Source organism: Neolamprologus brichardi, chromosome 4 (assembly GCF_056152115.1).
Source record: "Neolamprologus brichardi isolate AB-2024 chromosome 4, ASM5615211v1, whole genome shotgun sequence".
NCBI classification, from domain to species: Eukaryota; Metazoa; Chordata; class Actinopteri; order Cichliformes; family Cichlidae; genus Neolamprologus; species Neolamprologus brichardi.
In genome coordinates, this window is record NC_142107.1 from 1,603,262 (window position 1) to 1,624,828 (window position 21,567).

The 21,567-nt window shown below is 42.1% G+C and overlaps 2 protein-coding genes across 2 annotated transcripts; both read right to left on the bottom strand.

Moving 5' to 3' along the window:
• Positions 1-304: 304 nt before the first annotated feature.
• Positions 305-2,153, bottom strand: trir (telomerase RNA component interacting RNase). The gene is made up of 3 exons (XM_006805079.3): positions 1,298-2,153; positions 856-927; positions 305-781 (listed from the first exon to the last, which is right to left on the bottom strand). The coding sequence occupies exons 1-3, from the start codon at positions 1,595-1,597 to the stop codon at positions 674-676; spliced, it is 480 nt and encodes a 159-aa protein (XP_006805142.1). The 5' UTR covers positions 1,598-2,153; the 3' UTR covers positions 305-673.
• Positions 2,154-3,956: 1,803 nt separating this feature from the next.
• On the bottom strand, positions 3,957-20,692 carry hook2 (hook microtubule-tethering protein 2). Its single transcript, XM_087839578.1, has 22 exons — positions 20,470-20,692; positions 18,390-18,472; positions 17,827-17,899; positions 17,641-17,691; positions 17,422-17,554; positions 15,644-15,711; positions 15,256-15,321; positions 15,044-15,124; positions 11,936-12,102; positions 11,562-11,702; positions 10,473-10,674; positions 10,209-10,319; positions 9,661-9,748; positions 8,416-8,482; positions 7,924-8,061; positions 7,126-7,213; positions 6,497-6,531; positions 6,316-6,398; positions 6,131-6,234; positions 5,909-6,010; positions 5,748-5,819; positions 3,957-5,642 (listed from the first exon to the last, which is right to left on the bottom strand). Exons 1-22 carry the CDS (start codon positions 20,512-20,514, stop codon positions 5,514-5,516), a joined length of 2,127 nt encoding a protein of 708 aa, XP_087695704.1. The 5' UTR covers positions 20,515-20,692; the 3' UTR covers positions 3,957-5,513.
• Positions 20,693-21,567: the final 875 nt, after the last annotated feature.

Here is a 21,567-nt window from a genome sequence, read left to right on the forward strand (position 1 = left end):
CAGCACAGGTGTCTGGAACACAGGACTTTTATCCAACTCTGTTTAAACACTTGCTACCTGATTATGGCAAAATACTGCAACATGGTAAAAAGGCAAGAGCCCAGAAACTGTGTCCCTGGATCCTTAACAAGCAAATACAATCAGACCTGATTTTGTAACCAGAGTCAAGAAAGAATGCAGGCTTAAAATATTTCAACATCGCCTTCTCTTTTCAGACCTGCAAACAACAGCCATCTTTTACATACAGTCTCTGCTCCTCAGATGCCTATACAGTGGTATTTATGAGAAACACAACATGACACAATTATAGGCAGTGTAGATTTAATTGAACCCTTGATTTAGCTATTAAATCAACTTAGTCCTTAATGAAACCCCAAATAAACCAGACATGAAAAATGCAAAAGGTCCTCAACAATAATAAATGTTCAAGTGTCTGAAACATTTTTTGACATCAACTCAAATGAACAGAGTCCAACAAGTAACAAGCAAGACAAAAACAATTTAAAAAAACAAAAAAAGGGGGTGGGTAAATCTAAGCAGTTTGTGAATGATGTAAAAATGAAGGGCAACTCAAACTGATAGTACAGGAGGCGAGGATTGGCAGGCCCTCGTTGAGGTTGTCCCAGGTAGTTGCCCCCCACCAGCAAAGCACTTCATTTCCACCTCCTGGAGCCTACTTGACCAGAGGCCTGGTTTTGTCGTCGTCGCCACACTGGTGGGCTTTGTACTTTTTCACCTCAGCCATGTACTTAGACCAAGCATCGCTCTTGCCTGGCTCAGCCTGCAGGGGAGGAGACAGAGGTTATCACCTGTGGGAACAACACAATCAATATTGCCACCTTCCATCCCACTTACTTCTGTGTCTTGTTTCTGCTTCTTCGCAACAATGCCGGTCTTTAGGAACACACCGCCTCGGCGCTTCCCCACCTGGGTTAGGGGATAGAAGACTGAAACCGTTATACGAGCTCTTGCACGTGGACTGCCAATGAAGGAGACTACACCAGAGCAGAAGGTCTACACTTAGTCTCGCGCCACCAGCGAAACCATCAGTGAGGATCATCCCTACACTTTACTAAGCTATTGTTCGTTTTACACCATCACTGTGGGTGATTTTACTGAAATATCTCAGGGATAATACAATCACCGGCATATGTATGAAACACTCATAAAAATGACATGTCAGCCATCAGAGTAATAACTATGGTGCCAGTAAGCCTGCTGTATCAGTGCATAGTGCTTCACTTTGGCTGTGAGTGGAACTACTGCTATCTCATCTTACAACTGCTAAACCCCTTACAAAGCTCGTCACGGGTGGGGCCTTCTTTTCCACTGGTGTCTGTCCTTGCTCGGTGGCTCTGGCATCTCCACCTGTTTGCTGCATCTCCTTTTTCCTCCTCTCATCTTCCATCTTCTTCTTGAATAGCTCCATGAAGCTGCCGTCGTTAGCGAACACGTTGCCCCCAGGCATCAGGGGTTTGCTCGATGGCTGTGCGGGGCTGCTCGAGGGGGACGCGGGGCTCCCGCAGCTGGAGTCCTCGCTGCTGCCGCCACCGCCGCCGCTCGTTTGAGGTTTGTCGTGTGCGCGTTTTGGATCCATAGTTCCTGGGCAAGCAGACACAGTCCCGCTGTGTGTTAGCTGTGTAACACGTATGGCTTTGTTGTGTGGTTGGCCTTAGCGGAGAGCACTGCCAGCACGCCTCAAGACGAGCTGGACCCCACCCGCAGTGCAATACGAAAACCTAAAGTCTATTTAAAAATAGATCAGCTGCACAGTCCAGTGTGGGGATATAGTCTTTGAAAAATATGGCGAAGTGTAAAAAAAGCCAAAAGGCTTTAAAAATGTCAGCCCTCTAGCACACAATCCCCGGGCCCAGACAAAAACAAAAGCAGGCGCTGGTTTAGCTGCTAACGCGGCTAACAGCTAATGCCCGGTTCGGTAAGGCCACTGCAGACGAACAAACTCAACTACGGCCTCCCAGTTCATGTGCGGAACCTATTAAGGTATAAGCATACAGCTGCGGCTCACCTAAAGGTTCAAACACCTGCGACAAAGACAAGAAGGGTCAAAATTGTTACTAGCAGTTATCGCCAACTTTCACAAACCGTCACCTTCGCTCCGCCATGTTTCATTTTCTCTGGTGACATCACGTGGCAGCAGTGTTGCCAACTCCTCAGTAAGGAAAATCGCTATTGGCTGTCCTAAAAGTCGCTAGAAGTCGACATATGACGTCATCGCTTAATTTGCATAATTGGTCATGCTAATGTAATTGTAACCTACGCTGTTGGAGAGAGAAATAACATCGTGGAAGAGACATAAAGTGAGTAAAAAACATCCTAAATGCATTTAGAGTTTATTTAGAACTACAAATTAAATTTCTTTTAGCAATTATTGTTTTTTTTAATGTCACAATTACAACCCTGCTCCTTTACCCGGGCTTGGACCGGCAAAAGTGACCCGAAATAGGCGCTCTGGTGGAGTTACTTTGTGTGTGAATAGCAGCTGGGGGAGGACTATCCTCCGCCCATGAGCGCTTTAGCACGGGTGAGGTGCCCACGGCAGCACCGCTGCTTGTTGAGAGTAAGAGCGCGTTTTCACGTCAAAAAGTCGTCATAAATAAGTCTCCAATAACACCAGAAAAAGTCGCCAGATTTGTCGCTAGTCGCTTTTTAGAAAAAAGGTCGCTAAGGGTGTCTGAAAACTCGCTAAATATAGCGACAAAGTCGCTAAGTTGGCAACACTGCGTGGCAGCTGTGTAGCGCCTCCTGCTGTGCCGGAAGTGAAATTGATACTAAAAATGACATAACAGACGGTTGTTGGCTGGAAACTGCTGGCTCTCAGGTCTGCTTCAGTTGACACGGTACAATTTAATACACTCCGTTTACACAGCCGAACATGAACTCTGTCCTTCACTCTGACAGTGCCGTAAACAATACTCTGTGCTATATCCCTTAAAATAAATCCTCACTGTATTTATTATTTTTAGATATTGATTAGGATTGTCAGGAACACTGTCATTAATCCATTCAATTTACACTTGTATTAAAAGGTCAAGCTGATCAGTTCACATTATGCAAGCTTATTTCAAACTTCAGTCCTGTGCAAAAGTCTTGAGCCACCCCTTATTTGTTTTTGTGTTGATTCCAAGAAGGAAACGGGGGCCTGCGCAGGGTGAACTCTTCCTATGGTAGCTGGGATAGGCTCCAGCACTCCCCTGCCGCAACCCTGATAAGGATAAGTGGAAGAAAATGGATGGAGGGTGGAAGCTGGACATGTGAACAAAAGACAACGTGGCAGGCTTTAACCAATAGATAAAATAAAATAGTGGAGACCCAACACAGGATCTGAGTTCACTGAAGCCTCATGAGAAATGGTCTCAGTGGGTGGCTATCTTACCTTAGATTTGAGGGTGTGTTAAAGAATAAAGGTGGTCATACAAACTGACTTCAAGTTTGTTTGAATTGTAGAAACTGTTTTTAATCCTTAATGTTTAAGCTGCTGCATCTCCCATTTTCCCAGAAAAATATAAAGAAATCAGGAGTGGTTCATGATTGTTACATAGTACAGACTTAACAAATCTCAGGTGAATCTTACAGCCCCCCCCCCCCCCCAACATGCCATTCTATTACATTGTGCTGTTGTTCATCATGTTTGAATGTGCCACCTCTCTTTAATCCGTTGAGATGTGCTTGTGGAAAAGTGGTGCGATGGATAAACAATGCCTTCACCGTTTTGACAGTTGCACAAAGGATGTGAGAAGTTTGACTAATCAGTTTGGCCTTTAGGACTGTGACGGAATGAAAGTCTACCCACAACAAGGGCCCACAGTGATAAAACCTGGGTTGGCGTGCTTTCTCAGACCTCTCTGGGTTAGTCTAAATCGGAAGGGACTGTGAAAGTGAGTCTTTGAATGCACTGAAAAGAAGAACACAAAATGCCATCTTTAACTTAAGACCCCATTTATTTGTAGTGCAAAAAGTAGAACAGAGAGGACTACAAATAATTTAACCCTGTGTCAAGTACATTATGCTATAATCTAGGAGACCATTTCATGATGCAACCTTTCACACCATGCATATGTGGAGCAATCATTTTACGCCATAAAAACCAACTTAAAAAAAAAAACAAAAAAATAAAAAAAGTGTTTACACAACAGCAGGACTCTGGTCTTTGTAGATCATAGCACAAACTGTTAGAGGCAAGTACAAGTCACAGGACAGCAGCTCTGACATGGAACGCACAAAAACAACTTGATCAATGGTTGTAAAGAAAGGCAGACGTAGTGTCTGATAAATGTGCCTCAGGCTTTTTAATCTGCTGTCGATTTCCTGTCACAGGAAAAATTCCAGCGCATTGAAGAACACGTTTCCTTCCAGCTCAGCTCAGCCGTGAACAACACCTAGCAGCGGCAAACAGCACATCAGCTGACTCAGTTTTATATATTTTTTAGTGTTTTTATGATTAGAGACTCTCGCATAGTGTTATCCAGTTTTTGTGTTTAAAGTGGAGAGTGCAGTTAGGTCCGACCCACAATCAGACCCCCTGATGGGGGAGGTCTTATGGATAGGAATAAAAAATAAAAATAAAAATAAAAATTTAGAGGCAACAGAGAAAAGAAAAATACACAAAAGTCATATCACCAGACTTGAGCACGTACCTGCAGTGTGACAGAAACAGTGTTGGCGCTGCAAACATGTCAGTGTTCAGTCTCATCTATAAAGGGCTAGCATGGGAGACTTTTGCGAGGCACTGAACAAACCCACCCTTCTAGAGAGAAAGTGCTTTGGTGTACACTGTGAAAATATTTACAAAAGACATGTTTCAGATTTAAGGCTGAGAAGGAAAAAAAAAAAAAAGCATTTAAAGTGAATACAGAAGAAATCGAGACTAAAGCTGTTACACACCCGCTTGATTTTTACATTTTTTCCAAAGGTACTTCAAACTTAGACTAAAAATAAAACGCTACAAGAAGAAAAATCCTCAGCAAACACATAAAACCCAAAATGTAGTGAACGTGACGATCTGCTGTAGTGGAGGTATGAGGACAGCTTGTGCAGCTTTTGTTCTGTAGCACTTGGAGTAGTGAAACTTCTCCGTCATCTATCACATTTAAACTGGCACCTGACAAAACTTGTTCCAGTTCTGTTTCACTGTTTAACATAAAAAAAAAAAATTAAAAAAGGATTTTAAAAAGATGTTCAAGAAAAAAAAAGGGAGTGAGTCCAAGAGGCTACAGGGGAAATAAAAGTCACCTTAAAAGGTGAAGTCGCCTCTTCTTAAGGCCTATAACTCCTACTTTTTATCAGAGCAGAGAGCTTCTGCTCTGGAGCCCAACGGAGAAAAGAAATCTTCTCATATCAGTAAGAGCCAGCAGGGGGCAGCAACAGCGTGACAAAAACTGAGGCGCAGTGATCCCAGTGAAGGCATAAAAAGGCAAAAGACACTCAGAGATCACATGGATCACCTTGTGTGCACTTTGCTTTTCATTTGAGGGTAACTGTCACGCCTCCGTGTCTCATCTCGGGTGGTGTCGTGTCAGGCCCCTCCTTGCGTTGGTGAGTTGTCTCTGCTGGGCGAGGAAGGACATGGCCTGGTTGGAGGAGCCCAGCTGCTCACCAGACACTTTCTGATGCAGCGCCATTCCCTGACAGGTAAAGAGGGCGGAGGAAAGAAAGATGAAGGAGTGAGGGATTGGGTGGTGTGGATGTAGTTCCTGTTTGAGCTTTTGTGTATTTACACGCTCGCTCACCATGTTGTACCAGGCACTGATGATGAGTTTCTCCTCCTGGTCATGCCTGGCCCTGCTCTTCTCATAATCATGCTGTATAAAAGGAACACCATCATCATGCATTAGTGGGATTTACAGCGCTGATGGAAGCACATTTGTCTCTCAGAGTCAGAGGTTCATACCTCCAGATGCTGGATTCTTCTCTCCTTCTCTGTCAGCTGGTTTTTCAGGGCCTGAATGTCAGGAGCCGCTGGCTGCTGCTTAGGATCCAGGGTTTTGATCACCTGCACACAAAAGGATATTCATTTAAAGAGCTTAGGACATCATTTTTTCTGATATTTAAAAAGGTCCAAGTCTTTAAAAATGTGTGAAATAAAAGGTGCAGTACTCCTATAACCACTGACCGTTCTCGCCTTCTCCACGTAGCGTTTGTATCGCTGCTCCATCTGCTTCATGTCCTCGTCCTTCTTCCGCAGGATCTCCTGGAGTTCATCAATCTTCTTAGCCACTAGAAGGAAAAACAAATTTGTGTTTTGGAAAGGAACAAAGCTGAACTTCTTCTGAATACCATCTACATGACATTTCTTACTGTTGCTGTCTACTTTGGGCTCCAGGTTATCAATGACCTCTTTTTTCTTTTGCAGGTCTGACTGGGCCTCGTGGAGCTTCTCCCTGGAACAGTACACACATCGATACTTGTGTGAGTTCACTTTTGTTTGCAGCACAGAAGGCAGACAGACATCAGTAAGCAGCAGAAAAATAATACTCACAGGTGCTCCTCAAGCTTTTTCTTCAATAAGGACGACTTCAAAGAAGAAGAAAAGAAAGAAAGAAACTTAAAATCCATTGTACTTAAAATGGCACATTTAAAAACAAACACAAACACACACACACACACACACACACACACAGTATAAGCTGTGAAAGTCAAATCATAGGCCAGTTGGAGAGAGGGCGGGCCGTACTTACGATGGCCTGATTTTGGCAGAGTTGATCGGTGGGGGCAGGCGGAGAGAGACAGACACAGAGGGGCAGGCGTTACCGGTGAATCACCACAGCAAACACAGGTTAAATTCCCACACAACATGTATCAAAGTAGGAGAACAAACAATGCAGTGCTCAAAGGCAGAGTGATTTCAGAACTAATCGTTTTAATATACTCAGTGTGCCATATAAATACCCTGCCTTTAATGACTTGAGCATATACATAATAAATTACTTTGTTGGTTAGAATTTAATCTCGCATTTTATATTTCACTTCTTCAAGGTAAAACTGATAAGAAAAAAAAAGTCAGTTGCACACTGTGTATATGCTGCCAATATTCTGTCAGCTTGATTGTGTTGAGTTATGTAATAGCAGAAGTGGGCAGATGAGAAGCAAAGCGGTCTTTCTACTCACGTCCTCGTTCTTGCTGTCCTGCTCCTGGAGTGCTTTCTGGAGCTCCTCGACCTGAGAACGCAGCTCTGAGATCTGCTGCTGGTTCAGCCTTGGAAAGAGGAAAATAAGGGAAACACGGGGTAAGAATGAGAGGAAAGGTTGGGAAGAGAAGGAGGAAAAAAACAAAAAACAAAAAGGGAGGGAGGTGTGTGGGGGAGGGGGCACGACTAGAGAAGGAAAAGGGTTTATAGAGAAGCAGATGGTGAAAGACGTGAAAGATGCAACACAAACGTATTAAGCTGCTGCTACTGTGGGTGGAAGATGTTTGCAAAGTATCAAGTGGGTCCTTGTACATCTGCTGCAGGCACCGACTGTGCCGCCTGGCCATTCACTGCTCTGCTACTGAGCATGCTCACTCCACTCCTCTCCTCCTGGTACTGTTGCTGAGGATGCTTCCCACACCCTGGGCCTGGTGTTGCAATGGACACACACACAAACGTACACACACACAGTCCACCCACATGTCCACATGCCCACAGGCATGTAAACACACACACACACACACACACAAACACACACACAAACACACACACTGAGTCGAGGGACAATCTGGCTTTTTGCTTGTCTGTCCTCCAGTCCAGCCCACACAGTTCAGTTGAACACACAGTCCAGAGGGTGAGTTGACATTTAGGCAGATATCACTCCTCCTATCAGCCAAACAACCAGCTTAATGTTCAGGAACGCACAGTATGGTGGCCTAGAAGCAGACTGGTTATTTAACACTGATGAAAGCACACACACACACACACACCCCCCTACCTGTTCTGAGTTTCTAGCCCATTCTTGCTGCGTTGAGCCTCCTCCAGCTCAGCCTGAACTTCCACAAGTTTCTGTCGGTAGGTCTCCTCTTGGACGCACAGCATCTTGTTTTCACTTTGGAGACGAACAACTGTCTCCCTGTCAAAGCAGCAATGATAAAAGCGGGGCGACAGGAGGTGAAGGGGAAAAGAGGGGTGGGGATAAAATAAATGGGTTAGAGAATGGCGGCTGCAAATGGAAGCATGAATGAAACTTCTATCCACCAACGCCCAGGCCAAACGCGCCATGTGTCGCTATTTGGCACGCAACGTCCACTTTCTAAAAATAAACTTTTGTGGTTGTGTTAGCAAGAATGTACACATGGCACGAGTGCGTGCGTGAGTGAAAGTTACACCGAGGCATGTTTGTGTAGACTTAAAATAAAACGGCCTTCTTATTATGGTTAAAAAACACCAAACAAAAGAAAACATTGAAATGTGTAAACAGACATACTTGATCTCAGTTGGCATGATCTCTGCAGCCAGGTTTTCAACCGCGTCACCGCTGTCACACAAGCCTCCTGCAGAGAGAAAGACAGATAAACAAATCATCGCAAAAGTCGAGTAATTCCTGTGTTACCCCAGAAAAAACAACAACAACAAACAAACAAAATACCCCAACCCCAAATCAGTTTGATAAAGTGAAACAGCACAAACAAACAAACAAACCCCCCCTTAAAACAAAATAGTTGCACAGAAATCACACTGAAGATCCCAAATTCAATAGAACTGAACTACATTTAAAATGATTAACAGAATAAAATAAGGAGCTCAATAATGAAAAATATGATATGAGGCACTTTGAGGCGACTGTTGTGATAGAGAAATAAAACTGAATCAAACTGAATTATGGCTGTGGAGCTGAATCACTCTTTAGAGAAGGTTCTTGGCTTCCTTTCTAGTAAGCGGTGCAGAGGATGACGACCTCTGAACCAGAACCACTGTTATCTGACTGCATTTGGAGGGAGGACTCGCACACACTGTCAGCTGGACACTTGACCAAGTTTACTCAAAAAGGCCGATTTTAGCCTGAGAAATGTTTTCACTGTAAATGTTTACAACCCCCCCCCAAAAGTTACACTCTTTAGTATTACAATTACACTCACTGGCCACTATATTAGGTACACACCAGTTTAATTGCTCAGTTACAAAAATATCTAATCAGCCAATCACATGACAGCAACAAAAAGCATCTATGTATGTAGATGTGGACTGAACATCTGAATGGGAAAGAAAAGTGATTTTAGTTTAAGAGCGATCTGTGTAGTCTCCTCATGTGTCTCACTGACCATGTCCACCCCTTTATGACCACAGTGTGACCATCTTCTGATGGCTGCTTACAGCAGGATGACATACCATTCTTAAACACCGAGTTTACTGTAATCAAGTAGTGTCCAGTCACCAGATCTAGAGCACCTTTAGGATTTGGTGGAACGGGAGATTAACATCATGGATGTGCAGCTGACAAATCTGCAGTAGCTGTGTGATGCTATCATGTCAAATCTCTGAGAAATGTTTCCAACACTTTCCTGAATCTGTGCCACAGAGATTTAAGGCTGTTCTAAAGGAAGAAGAGGGTCCGACTTCCAAGTTTCCTTATGTTTTATTGTTTTGTTTTTTTTCAACAGTGTGTGACATATTTCTCAGTAAAGCCCATTGTTTTAGGTGTTTTCTAGCCATACCTATGCTATCAACTCACCTGCTCCACTGAGATACCTCTGCTGGACTTGTGCACACCTGAGCTCATCGTTTGTCTCCCGCAGTGTGTCTCTTTCTGCGATCAGACGCTGGAAAACAAAGGACAGCAAAACACCTTAAGTGGCCTTAAGATCCATGTAGCGTCAGGTTTTCTATATCTGGACTTGGATGCGATGCAGTCCAGACAGAGAGAGCAAATGCAAGTATCCACGTCATATTAGCACGTTTCCTAATTACACCCACAAGTAAGCGAGAAAATTAATCACTCCTTGACTGCAGAAGCTACTAGAATTAACACAGGACGTGGGAGTCCGCTGAAGAATAGTACAGCATCTACCAGGACACAATTCGCCATGTAGGGAAGCGCTTTCTGTAATGATCACAACAAACGCCAATCTAAACATCATTTGTCATCACTGAAATCAAAACTATTACTAGACCGAGAGGGAAATGAGGGCCTCAGTGTACAAAAACACTCTGTAGACGATGTGCACATTTCCCCCATATAAAAACTGTTTTTTTATTTCTTGAAAATGCTCCCCGACTCACTTCTTTCTCCTTCAGCAGTGCGTCGTACTTGTCGTGAAGGTTCTTGTACTCAAACTGCCACTTCTCAGCTTTCATGGCCTCTGCTGAGTGCTTGGTGTGAAGCTCATGAGCCTGCAAGTCAGAGAGCATACAGTCAGCCAGAGAGCTCTATTTAAAATAAATAAATAAATAAATGAAAAGAGTTTCCAAACACGTGTACAAGCCAGAATGTGTTTCACATCTCTTGGATGTCCCAGCACAGGAACAGCCAAAAGCACAGCTTGCCTGTCTCTTGTAGGTGTCCAGCTGACTGCGGACAGCGTTGGCCCTGCGAAGCTCCTCCTCCAGCTCGCACGTGCGCTGCATGTACACAGTGTTGTGCTCTTCCAGGAGGCGCACCTGTCTGCGCAGGTCTCCCAGGTCCTCCAGCTTCCTCTTGTACGTCTCCACCATCGCCTCGAGCTGGTTCACCCGGTCAGACGAGTGCCTGAGGGGGAAGGAAAGCATAGCGTGGGAGGCATCGAGCACCAGCAGAGGAATATGAGTTATACTTAACACAATGCGTCCATGTAGATGTGTACTCTGACGCAAGCCGGTGTCAATGCATGAGAATTTGTATTATCAACACAGATGTCAGAGAGAGCTGAATGGACATCTGTGTGTGGGCAGCATGGGGGTTGCTTCTGTGAGTTCATCTATTATCAGTTTGAACTACTACTTAAAGGAAAAGGCTCGTCATTATCAACATTCTTGATATTAAAAATTTACCAACACTGTATTAGTATGTGTCTCGATACTTTTGGACTCAGGATCAAAACTGTTTAAGGTTTTTGCCTCTTCTACAGAGATCAATCTTCAAATATGCCAAGAAACTTCAACTCATCCACTGTTTTTTGCAACTACTACTCAAACAGAAGGAAACACTGAATTTGTTGGACAGAAGCAAATATGTTTAAAATAATCTTTGTATAATAAAAGAAGCATTGCACCCTGTAATACACATACAATATTTACTAGCAGGACCTTCTGATTGTTGGCTTTAGCAATTGTTTTATTCACAGTTCCTGAAGTAGTAGCTCAGCAGAAGTTGTTAGCAAATGTTTACAATTTCCCGTTTTGACACAAGGAAAACCTTTATATGTAAAACACTTGTAAACTGTGAATTTAATGCATTCAAAAAAGCCTGCAAAGCATGAACACAAACACTTAGTGTCCATGTGACCAAACGCCCACAAAGCGCAACTTTCTGCAGTTTCTTTTCACTACAAAGCTTGCAAAAAGGCCTGCACCACTCCTTACATAATAACCACTGTATAACTGGCTTGTTTACATTTTCATGATGAACTGAACTCCATCTGTTCGAGCTGCTCTCACCTGAGGATGTCCATCTCGTCTTTGAGGGCCTGGGCCTCCTGCGCCAGGCTGGTCAGCTCTTCGTTCCGTAGCTGCAGCTCGGCCACCTCGCGCTCCAGTATCTCTGCCCGCACACGCATGTCGTCTCTGCCGTTCTCCAGTCTGAGATATACAGCGGTTAATATAACTGGATATGCACTTTGAAAGACACTCAAAGGAACAGCTGACTCAACGGCATCTGATTTGCATGTCTTTATAAATTTGACTCATATGTTATGAACGAGGGCTGAAATTTTATACTACCACTACTACTACATCTTTTTAAAGAGTTAATGAATGAGACACTCATTATAAACCCTGTGTTGTTTTCCTAAGTACTTATGTACCACTTGTACCTGTAGTTTTCCTCCTGAAGCTGCTCCATCTGACTCTGCAGCAGCAGCAGCTTCTTGCCAGTGATGGCAGTGGTGGAGGCGTCCAGAGATTCGCATAGGCTGAGCTTCTCTTTCAGGGAGCGCGTCTCTGCCTGCAGGGACATCTTCTCCTCCAGAGCCACTGACAGCTGTCGGAGGGGGGTGGGAGAGAGAAACGGAGCACAAACATTGCAAAAAGAGGTGTAAAGACTGAGTGTGCAGTGGAGAGAAGATATGGAAGGTGAGCTACAGCTTTAAAAAGGGGTGAAAAACAGGACAAGGAGACACAATAGAGGAAAGGTCGAGATTGAAGCATAACAAAAAGAAGCAATAAAAACAAACTTTTTCCACAAATTTATACAAAAAAGCCACAGTGCAAGGACACGACAGATTCATGAAGGAAAACAAGATAAACTCACCGCTTTCAGTGCAAAGAGGACCTTAAACACATGCTTTGCTGTAATATCACAAGCTCTTTTGTAAAATGTGTGTTAGTCAGCTGGTGTGCAATGATCTCAAGCAGATGGAACAGTCTCAGTAGTGCAGTTGTTAGCTTTACCCCCAGGGTTCAAAGCAGATCCTCATGATATGAGCAGACGAGTATGCAGAGCTCATTGAGGACCGTAAGTAATACATGTGTAACATTAATAGTAGGCAGGAGAATAGATCGACATCGATGACGGTGGTTGGTTTGAGGAAAGGGCCGGCTTTGGTTTAGAGCTGCATAACTTTTAAATGTTTGTGTCAGACTGAACGGCGCTCATAGTTAAACAAGCTTGCATTCCAATATTAAGAGAGGGGAGCGCATACTTACCTGCAGGATATCTTTCCAGTCTGAATACAGCAAAACCCTACACTGAACTTTAAGGACAGATTGCATGCTTTAGCACCAAACCAGTAACAGTAAATAGCTTTCAAAACAACACAAATGACTAATCCCTAACGCGTGGGCCGAGTAAGTAAACAAACAGGTGGGCTGGGAGCAGTACAAATTATAGTTGGCTACTGCTCCATCCCAAGGCAACGTGTCAGTTTTATCTTGATGTTATGCAACTATCGTCTGGGATCCTCTTTTTCAAAAAAAAAAGAAAAAAGTCTGAATTAGTCCGCTCACATTCAGTGGTGCAAAAACAAGTCAAGTGAACACAAACAAAGCCTTTGGCTGGCTAATCAATAAAAGGCCAGAGCACAAAAGTTGCAGGCACAGACACGCACAACATGCTTCTCTAAACAAATACAGCAAAACTAAACCTTTGAGAGTCTGTAAATCTGGTAGGCAGAGATGAAATGGCATTATTTTTTCAAATTTCAAGTCCACAGCTCAAAGATTGATAAAACAAACCCGGGACTCATCTTAAAGTTATAATCCTCAAGATTTCCATGCAATCAAACCATTTTCCCAGCAACAGCTATTCTACTATCCACTCTTTATATTCTTACACACTGAGCTCAAAATCTTCTTTACAAGTGAGAACTGAGGGGTGTCCTATGAGGCAAGTCAAAAAAAGCCCGGCTTTCTGTTAAAGCCTAAACCTAAAACCCCAGAAAGTGACGATCAACTTTGTTAAGTCAGACTTTCTCTTGTCTGACATGTTATACTACTTCTACTAATACGATTAATCACATTATTGTTAATATTACAAACTCGATATCATCACAAGCATGCAACGTAGTAAATATATCATCTTGAAGTAAATTCATATTTACTGAATTCATTCTATAGCTGCGTTCTGCTGTTTATTTCTAATGTGAGAACTGCACACAACTCTGAAACCGTAAATCTTATACATTTAAACAGGTTTCTCAGAGTGGTCACAGTCTAACAAGTAAGATGTGGAAACTGTTTTAATTTATAGCCAGATCAAAGTGAAATTAATTGTACTGACTGATCTGATATTGGCGATAAACAGCATACAAATGCAAATTCTCAGTTTTCTAGTAGCTGCAACATTAGTACTATGCTTAAAAACAGCTATACACTTTCTACATCACCATCCGACTACATATACATTCTAGGGACAATGCAGCATACAGTTTGCAATGCTATAGTTGTAGAGCTGGGCTTCATTCAGTGTTGTTAGGGCAGGCTTGGCCAACTCCAGGCCTTGAGTGCCGGCCTCCTGCAGGTTTTAGATCTCACCCTGGGTCAACACACCTGAATCAAGTGATTAGTTCATTACCAGGCCTCTGGAGAACTTCAGGACACGTTGAGGAGGTAATTTAGCCTTTTAAATCAGCTGTGATGATGAAGGACACATCTAAAACCTGCAGGACACCGTCCCTCGAGGCATGGGTTTGGACACCACTGTGTTAGGGTTTATAGATGCAATTTGTCAACCTGTAACATACCATTTTCTATCCCACTTAAAGCATGCTGGAATACGTAAAAATGTGGCGCTTTCAACTAGGAACATAATGTGCTCTGAACCAGGTTGTATGTTTAACATAAGTTACCAGAGTATTGTAGCCAGGGAAAAGGGAGCCACTTCCCAGACACTGAAAACGCTGATTTTAACCTGAATAATCCAATAATCTTGCTTTATAGTACACCCCTCCGGCCAAGGTGGGAACCATACAAACTTGGTACACCCATCAAATTTAACCAATAAATATAGGCCAACATGCATAGGTGGACTGCAACATTAGTGTTATATGGTTTTTGTCTCAGTGTTTTTATAGTGTACATCTGTACTCAATCATGCTTATTGCCCCAACTCCTGTTAAACGAGTTCAAACTAAACAAAAGTGGAATTTATACTCAAGTACTCACAGGAAAAAGACGTGAAGGACCAAAATGATAAATTTAAAGCACTTTTAGCAGGGTTGCACAGAACATCTACCTTAAACTTGCCAGCACTGCTGACATACTGCTGTAACTCTACAGTGTCGTGTGTGAAAAGCGCTGGCCTTAATCAGATGATGCTTGTGCAACAAAACCATTTGTTGAACCAATGTGTGCTCAAAGAGTTTCTCTTCAGTTTCCACTGACTTGATTGCCAAATTGACCTGAAGTGAAATCTTAGGATTATATCTTTAAAGTCTCAGGAAATGTTTGCCAAGTATGATCAAAACCGTGTTTAGTAAACCAACCTGATGTTCAAGGTGTCGACAGCGTTGGCTCAGGTCCTCCTTCTCGTCTGCCTCTTCACTCAGAAAATAATACTTTCTGGACTGCGAATAAAAGATGTGCAGACAGAGGATATTTGACACTGATCAAAGCAGTGGGGAGTAAACACAAACAGAGGATGTAGCAAATCTAAGTAAAAAACAAGTAGGGGAATAATTATGTTGTGGGTTTTTACCTGATAGTCAAAATCCCCGTAGGTCTCTGGGCTTCCCGGTTCAGATGACGGCTCCTTTGATAAGAGCTAAAACAAAACAGCAAAGTGAGTCAATGAATGCAACCACAGGGAAAATAAAATAACAGTCTTTTGCCAAAGGAAGATTTATCTGGTTCTCTGAATAACCTTGTTTGGTAAAAACCTTGGAAGATGATCCAGGTTTTTACAGTCCCTTTGGTGGTGATAAACACTAAACGCATCTTTGTAAATAGCATAGAGTAGGGGTCTGTGGGATGCTCTTTAGTCTTATGTTTATCCAGACTTCTTTGATTTTGAATTAACCGTGACTAAGAATTGGATTAATGCAAATCAGGGTAAACCAAGAGGAAAGAAAAAGAGGCTCACTCACTTCCTGAATGGCAGTCATCACAACATGCTGGACAGATTCCTCGAGTGTCATTATCTGCTGGATTTGCTCTGCGTTTAGGAGAAGACAACAAAGGCCAGTGAAGTCTCAGCCAAATACAGATTAACACACACACGCATGCTCCCATGAAAGTCAAACCACTGCTGTAAAAATCGACTCAGCTTTACAGTCAATTTTCTGTAAAACTGACCTGACCATTTTTTGTCTCATGAGCTGTTATCAGTAACGGGAAAACAGCTTGTCAACAAATTGATCAGGCCATAACTAAGAGAAAAACAACTGCTCCAACTTTTTCTGTGTCAAACCAGCAACATTTACCTCTCCAAAGAAGAAAGAGCACCGCATACATCTTGTTTTTTGAGAATGCCAACATGTCTCCATCATTATCACCAATTTAATAAATGTGTATTTCTGTATGCAAGATGCAAAATGTCCAACACTGCTTATTTCACAGGAAGAACACAGGAAGGAAGTAAAAAGAGTGCACATCTGGATGGGTTGATCTTTCTGCCATTTGTGAAATGAGGAACAAAAAAAATATTCATTTTCAAAGGAAAGTTGATAACTAATGAACCACCTTAAGCCAACTATCCAGTATACCAGGGGTTGGGAACTCCAGGCCTCGAGGGTCTAGCAGGTTTTAGATCTCACCCTGGGTCAACACACCTGAATCAAATAAATAGTTTATTACCAGGCCTCTGGAGAACTTTAAGACATGATGAGGAGGTTATTTAGCCATTTAAACAAGCTGTTTTGGATCAAGGACAGATCTAGAATTTACCCTTGAGGCCTGGAGTTCCCCCACCCCTGCAGTATATGCATGTATGATTAAATGAGTCTTCTTATGTTAGTACTCTATGCAGCAGTCTATGCCAAACACTTAATACACTCCATCCTGCAGTAGCTTGAATAGCCTTTAACATCAACAATTTGAAGCAATCAGTTCTGGTATGACTTTATCACTCTCTCATCACTGTGGACGAATTTTGTCCTTGGGTTGAATTTGATAGGATGTTCACACTGGAAAGACTGTGGTATTGTGTTAACACACATCCGAATGCTGCAGACCAGAAAACCTTCAGGAGGTGCTCACACTTGCACACTCTGTGCCAATTACTGGTATAGTTGTGCAGCAATTAATTTCCACATTTGAAAAATTTGTTTCTCCCTCCCTTCTTCTAGATCTCATAGCAGTTTAGTCACTGCCTTTCCCAGCTATTGAAAAGCAAACCCACAAGTGTGAGACGACTCAGCAGAATAAAATGTATTTACTGTAATAACAAGAATGCTGATTCTAGCACCTTTTAATCTTGTGCTTCAACACAGTTGCCATATATAGCAGTTAACCAGCAGCCACGTCTTCTAATGTTGCTTCTAATCCCCTAATGAATGTTTATGTTGGCAAGAGGTCAGTCCATTTTGTTTTTTAAACGTTTGCAAAAAAATATATATAAAAAAAAAAAAAAATCCAGAAAGTGTCTATTCAAGGATGGAGGAGGAAAACAAGGCCATCTGGCCACCATGATAGTATGTCATGTCATATTATGCTTTGCAAGCAGTTGGGTATAAAGTGAGTGGCCAGCTGCTAAATACAGCTGTTGTCCAAATATAGTTGCCCTCCGTGTGAGCATTTCTAAATGACTTGAGATCACTGAATTGCGTTTTTGTGTTTTCATGCTGACAAATATCTTCTCAGCAGTGATTATGAGGCATTTATTCCTAAACGAAAGCAGAAGAAATGTACTTGTGTACAGGCCTACCTTGTTTCTTCTCGCAGCTGACTGCACAACCCAACACGAGCTGTACCAGCTTTCCCAGTTCTGTGACATCTCCCATCTCTCCTATCAGGTTCACGTCTGGCATATGCTCATCAGACACCTGGTGACCGAGCACCTGTTCACGAAACAGAAAAGTGAGCTGGTAGGCTCGAGTCAAGCGGCGCATGAAAAATGAAGGCGAAATCAGCAAAAGTTTCTTACATCGTGATAATATTCCATCATGCTTTTCAGAATCTTTTTCAAATTGCTGACCTGAAAGAATGAAACGGGGTTACAATCGTAACACTTTCATTAGTCAAGCAGAAGAATTTAAAAAAAGATCTTTGATTTGAGTCATTCTAGATAACTACAGGGTGTTCTGTCATATCATGCCGTTTCACAGATTACCTTGAGGCGCCAGTTAGCCCCGCTCTCCTCCTTGATCCTGCCTAGCCATGTCTCATTAAACCAAGAAGGGTCTCTGTTAATGAGAGCACAAGAGAATTGTAACGACGACACATCTCTGGATACTGACATTGATAACACAAGGCCACGGGGCAGTGAGACCCTGTGTTTCTGTCCCTTCAGGCACAATGACAGAGTAAAACTATTCATTAAAAGCTACACAGCATGGGAATAATGATAAAGAAGAAGCTACAGCTAAAATAGGTTGATTAAAAATCTGTTTTCCAAATGTGTATTTTCCAATAATTGGTTGATGTGATTAAGCCTGCACAGATCACTTTATTTATTTAAAAAAAACAAAATCACACCGATGCCTGAGGTATTCAGAGCCATGTCTGGGTAACATTTACTGTTTAACTGGCTACATTTTGCATAGATAATGGACTTAACGGCAATCCAAAATTATACAGATAAGCAAATTTCAGTGAGTAAGTTCTGAATGAATCTCCAGAAGACAATCGTGCAGTTAGTGGAAACAACACTGGTGACATACTGCTTGTGCTTACATTCTGTGCAGTACATGTGCAATGGCCACTCCGCTTGTCAGGTCGTGCTTGCTGTTGCACGATGGCACCTGAAATGTCTGTAACTGAGAGTGAAGACATTAAAGAGCTGGTCATTAAAGAAAGAAACCTTTCAATGTTTTGACATTTAATGTACAGCAACATTACATTAAACTAAACCAGGGTGAAAACATTACTATATTAAATAAATGAATCTAATATCCCCATTCTAAACAGCACTGTGCAAAAATCTTGAATCATTAGGAAAATGGGTGCAGTGATTTATTGAAACATCGACAGACATAAATGTAAATTAGGGAAAACGTGATTTATACAATTCTAACAAACTTGAAAATACATATTTGGTATTTGCCATTTGTGGAATCATCTTGAACAGAACAATGCTTTAATGTTTGGTGACTGGACTCTAGGGAAGCCAATCCATGACTGATGGTGTTGTATTGTGTGCTTTTCTATTTGGGTATGCTTTCATTGCATTGCCAGGGTGTTTGAGATCACCGTCATACTGATAAATAGAATGATTACCAATTAGATGGTTCCCAGATGGTATTACACTTTTCTGCATTTATAGTTCCATCAATTTTGAAAAGATCCCAAAAATATTGACTGAAAGCCAACACCATACCATACAGAGCCTTCCCTGTGTTTTACAGATGGCTGTAGAGTCTCACTGTCTCTCCTGATCTCCTCTGTAGAGCAGCCTAAATCTGAACAACATTTTCAAATTTGGATTCATCACTCCACCAGATCTGTTACCACCCATTTTAAATTCAGTTCCACTTTGGCATAGCTCAGCCTTCTGTCCTTGCCTTCTTCCCTTAAGAATGGCTTCTTGACCTCCACATTTCCACTGAGACTATTTCTCAGTAATCAGTAGATGGGTCAACTGAGGAGCTTGATGCATCTAATTTTTTCTATTGTTAAAGGTCACGATTTTATATTCTGCTCCTCTGCTGTATCTAGTCTTTGATCCTTGGTACATCTTTCGTCCGCGACCTGTTCAGTTTCCTTACGTTTTTAAGGACACACTGCACACCATGCTGAGATGTGAAGTTGTCAGCCAACAGCTCTTTGTGAATCACCTTCTTTATATAAATACCATTTTATGCCTGTCAACCTGTGTTATCACTGGGAAGTGGAACAAGTTATATTGCTGCTAGTAAAGCCTAAAGATACAATTTAAAACTGGTTCTCTAGGTTGTCTGTGTAGACAACACTAGCTCATCCATTGAGTTGGGTGTCTTTTTATGCTTGAATAATTCATAGGTCAGTGTTGAGTGGCTTAAAAATACAAAAACATTTCTTTGAGAATGGTCAGATATGAGGACTGGACTGGACAATGAGTAAAAAAGTAGCCAATGTTAAAAGAAACTTTGAAAGACCTTCAGAAAGTCTAAAGAATAATTGCTCAAGATCATTTTTAAAAACTTTCAAGAAAGCCTGGCTCCTTGGAACCAAAATTTAAAGAAAGAAGGGGGATTTATGTATTTGGGGATTTTGTGTAAAGCTGCTCAAGCTTTCTAAACATAACTTAAATTAAAAAAAAAAATACTAAGCAGCAATGGGGGATTACAGCCCTGCTTAGCATGCTATTATTAGTTGGTGTCTTAGTTCAGTCCAAGTCTTCACACCTCTTTGTAGAAAGGAGCCAAACAGGTGGATTTGCTCTGAGCTTTGAAAATAACGTGGCTGTGTTGGATAGCCTAAGATTACTCCTTAGGTCTCTCAGCTTACACTAAGCTATTTGGGTTTGTTTTTCTGGCAGTTAATTTGCTGACAACGCAGTCAGTTTGCTAACATGGATAACAGATAAAGCAGACCACCAGGAGCAAACCTCCAATGTGTTCACAAAGCCAATTAGCTCGGCTGGCTAGTGACAGTTAGCTTACAACTTAAAACACCAAGCGTTTAATTGACCAAGTCAGTAAAGATGCCCCTTATCAATTACGTGAGCCCACAACTTCCAAAAGTAAAGCCGTAATTCTCCACATTTGCTAACACCTGCTGACACCTCTTAGCCGGCGGTTAGCCTTGCTCGAAATGTTGCTACTGTCAAACTTACCCAGGTTAACAGTGAATCACACAGCTTCGCCTTATCCAGACTCATTGTGCTGTCCTCTGTGAAACCCGCAGGAGCTTACAGGGAACTGGGGGGATTTTGTTCTCGAGGCTTGTTTTGGCCCGAAGTTTCTTACTCAGTGCTGACACTTTCCACGTCAGACACTGTCCAGCCGTGGCCTCCTCCTGCTGCTCCTGACAACCTTCGCGTTTCGGCTCCTCTGGGCCTCGCGAGCTTCCGTATTAGAGCGGTTCCAAGACGATGGATTATACTTTGGGTCAGCTTGTCTAGTCGCAGTCAAAAATAGTAATTATCGCGATAATACGCTGCTTTTCTTTTAATCTGCCATAATGATGTTGCTTAAATGCTGACCATCACCGAGTGTAATTTATTTACCCTTTATTCAGCCGGGGGATGCTAGTGAGCTGACGAATTAGCTTTTAAAGTAGGGTTCAGGTCAAGGTAGCTAGATAGACATGATACAGAAAATATATTAGAATTTTTTTTAAGTCACTAGTGTACTAGTGATGTTAAGACTCATAATTTCCAACTGTGTACCCTCAAACTTACCTAATTTGCAAGAATTTACTTATTATGCTCTCCATTTAAATTTTACTTCATTGATTTTTTACAGTTTTCTGTTTTCTATATAACCAAACTCCTATTTTTCTAAATGAGCGCTTTCCCCCTTCGTTCTGATATTAGTGTGTATCTTAACATTTTAAAAATAGAAAGAGATCACCCCTTTACTACTTGGACTGAGATTCACAAGCATTTAAAGGCAAGAATGCATTTTGAGATTTATGCATATTATTTGTATTATTTTATTTACAAGCACCAAAATGTGTTTGTCCTTCTGGAGCTTTTAATTTAAGAAATTCCATTAACCAATTGTTTTCAATTGCTTGCACATGGAAAACTGTGTTGGATCCCATCAAACTGCTATAGAAGGGATCCCAAATTTGCAAATTTAGGGCCATAGATGGCCACAATGTCTTCAGAGCCTTTCCATGACGGCTCTTTATCCTTTCCTTGGCACTCACATGCTAGCATGACTGTAATTTCAGGCACCGCTATTTAACTATATAAATAAATTAGTTG